The 2,940-nt window shown below is 51.2% G+C and overlaps 1 protein-coding gene across 1 annotated transcript in view; it reads left to right on the top strand.

Moving 5' to 3' along the window:
• Window positions 1-2,940, top strand: part of MAP4K1 (mitogen-activated protein kinase kinase kinase kinase 1) — a 29,292-nt gene that overhangs the window by 5,817 nt on the left and 20,535 nt on the right. Inside the window, 3 exon segments of the mRNA XM_011952387.1 lie at window positions 584-715; window positions 2,016-2,078; window positions 2,187-2,268. Coding sequence (XP_011807777.1) covers window positions 584-715; window positions 2,016-2,078; window positions 2,187-2,268 — 277 coding nt within the window.

Below are 2,940 nucleotides of genomic sequence, written 5' to 3'. Positions count from 1 at the left end.
TTTTTTTTTTTTTTTTTTTTTGAGATGGAGTTTTGCTCTGTTGCCCAGGCCAGAGTGCTGTGGCACAGTCTCGGCTCACTGCAACCTCCACCTCCCGGGTTCAAGCAATTTTCCTGCCTCAGCATCCAAGTAACTGGGATTATAGACGCCTGCCGCCACACCCAGCTAATTTTTGTACTTTTAGTAGAGACAGGCTTTCGCCATGTTGGCCAGGCTGGTCTCGAACTCCTCACCTCAGGTGATCTGCCTGCCTTGACCTCCCAAAGTGCTGGAATTACAGGCAAGAGCCACCATGCTCAGCCGAGATGGGGTCTTGATAAGTTGCCCAGGCTGGTCTCAAACTCCTGGGCCTAAATCATCTGCCTTGCTTAGCCTCCCAAAGTGCTGGGATTACAGGTGTGAGCCATCGTGCCCAGTTTGCATCTCCGTCTTCATCTGCCTGTGTCTGTCTTTACTCCTGTCCCTCTGTCTCTCCGTCTGACTCTGTGTGCTGCATCTCCCCTCAATTCCTTCTCCTTCTCTGCCCCTCCTTCCCTTCCTGTCCCCATGCCACCTTTGGCTCTCTGAGTGTGTCTGCCCCCAGGATGGCTCCAGAAGTGGCAGCCGTGGCCCTGAAGGGAGGATACAATGAGCTGTGTGACATTTGGTCCCTGGGCATCACGGCCATCGAACTGGCCGAGCTACAGCCACCGCTCTTTGATGTGCACCCTCTCAGGTAGGCAGGTGTGGGGTCCCCAGGCCCAGAGATCCTGTCCAGCCCTGGCCCAAAGCCCACCCTCAGCTTCTGCCTTCCATCCCAGGAACCTCCAATTCAGGGATCGCCACTTGAGCCTACCTTGGCACATGCTGCAGCTCTATTTTTTAAATTTAATTTAACATTTTATTTTATTTTTTATTTTTTAATACTAAGTCTTGCTTTGTCGCCCAGGTTGGAATGCAGTGGCGCAATCTCAGCTCACTCCAACTTCCATCTCCCGGGTTCAAGCTATTTTCCTGCCTCAGCCTCCCAAGTAGCTGGGACTACAGGTGTGCACCACCACACCTGGCTAATTTTTGTATTTTTAATAGAGATGGGTTTTCACTATGTTGGCGAGGGTAGTCTTGAACTCCTGACCTCAGATGATCTGCCCACCTCAGCTTCCCGAGGTGCTGGGATTACAGGCGTGAGCTGCTGCACCCAGCCTATCTTTTAATTTTTATATATATATTTACTTTTGAGATGGAGTCCCACTCTTGTCACCCAGGCTGGAGTGCAGTGGCACGATCTCAGCTCATTGCAACCTCTGCCTCCCAGGTTCAAGTGATTTTCCTGCCTCAACCTCCCAAGTAGCTGGGATTACAGGTGCACGCCACCAAACCTGGCTAATTTTTGTATTTTTTGGTAGAGATGGGGTTTCACTATGTTGACCAGGCTGGTCTTGAACTCCCGACCTCAGGTGATCTACTTGCCTTGGCCTCCCAAAATGCTGGGATTACAGGTGTGAGCCACCACGCCCAGACATTTTTTAAATTAACTAATTAATTATTATTATTTTTAGAGACAGGATCTTGCTCTGCCACCCAGGCTGGAGTGCAGTGGCACCATCGTAGTTCACTTCAGCCTTGAATGCCAGGGCTCAAATGATCCTCCTGCCTTAGCCTCTCACATAGCTGGTCCTACAGGCCCACATTGCCATATCCAGCTATTTAAAAAAATTTTTTTTTTTTTTTTGGTCTCACTATGTTGCCCCAGCTGGTCTCCAACTCCTGGGCTCAAGCTGTTCTCCCGCCTTGGCCTCCCCAAGTGTTGGGATTACGGGCATGAGCCACTGCACCTGGCCTTGCCGTAGCTCTACCACACCATAAGTGGCTTCCCTTAGGAGAGGTATCCTGGTGCACTGTGAAACCCGAACCTCACTTCCATGCTGTTTCTCACTTTGCCCTCTGCTGACTGTAATGCTACTAGGAACCCCTCAAGCCATGAGGTCTGGCCCCCTTGAAGGTCTGAACCCCATATCCTTTCCCTACTATTCTAGAGTTCTCTTCCTCATGACCAAGAGTGGCTACCAGCCTCCCCGACTGAAGGAAAAAGGCAAATGGTATGAGAGAGAGAGTGACAGGAGGGAGGGTGAGCGAGGGCAGGGCTGGGTGGCCTGATGGGAGGGTCTCTGGTCCCCTCACCCAGAACCTGGCTTCTTCTTCCCAAGGTCCTCTGCCTTCCACAACTTCATCAAAGTCACCCTGACTAAGAGCCCCAAGAAACGACCCAGCGCCACCAAGATGCTCAGTGTAACCCTCCCTTCCCCAAGACCCTCAGCCCAGAATTCCCTGGGGCCTTCCACAACTCCCGAGGACATGGATAACTTCGTTCCACGGAGTCCCCGTGGCCTTCCAAAGTCCCTAATGCCTCAGAATTTCCCAGGACCACCGTCTACCACTAGAGACCCTCTGGGCTATACCCCAAACCTTTCCCAAATCCCCTGAGTTGCCAGAACTCACAAATTCCCAAAGGACTCAAGACTTGTTCCTGAGTGTCCTCTGGAATCTCCAGGGAACCACAGTCTCCAAGACAACTGTGGAATTCTCCCAGCCCCGCTCTGAGAAATGTAAATTCTTCTAATTCCTAAAAATTTCTTAGACTCCCCAGGCCTGCTGGGCATGGTGGCTCATGCCTGTAATCCCAGCACTTTGGAGGCTGAGGCAGGTGGATCACTTGAAGTCAGGAGTTTGAGACCAGCCTGGCCAACATGGTGAAACCCTGTCTCTACTAAAAACACAAAAATTAGCCAAAAAAAAAAAAAAAAAGCCAGGTTTGCAGTGCATGCCTGTAATCCCAGCTACCTGGGAGGTTGAGGCAGGAGAATCACGAGGTCAGGAGTTCAAGACCAGCTTGGCCAACATGGTGAAACCCCGCCGCTACTGAAAATACAAAAAATTAGCCGGGCGTGGTGGCAGATGCCT

Source organism: Colobus angolensis, unplaced genomic scaffold, assembly GCF_000951035.1.
Source record: "Colobus angolensis palliatus isolate OR3802 unplaced genomic scaffold, Cang.pa_1.0 Scaffold34, whole genome shotgun sequence".
NCBI lineage: Eukaryota > Metazoa > Chordata > Mammalia > Primates > Cercopithecidae > Colobus > Colobus angolensis.
This window is presented reverse-complemented; position numbering and strand designations above follow the sequence as displayed.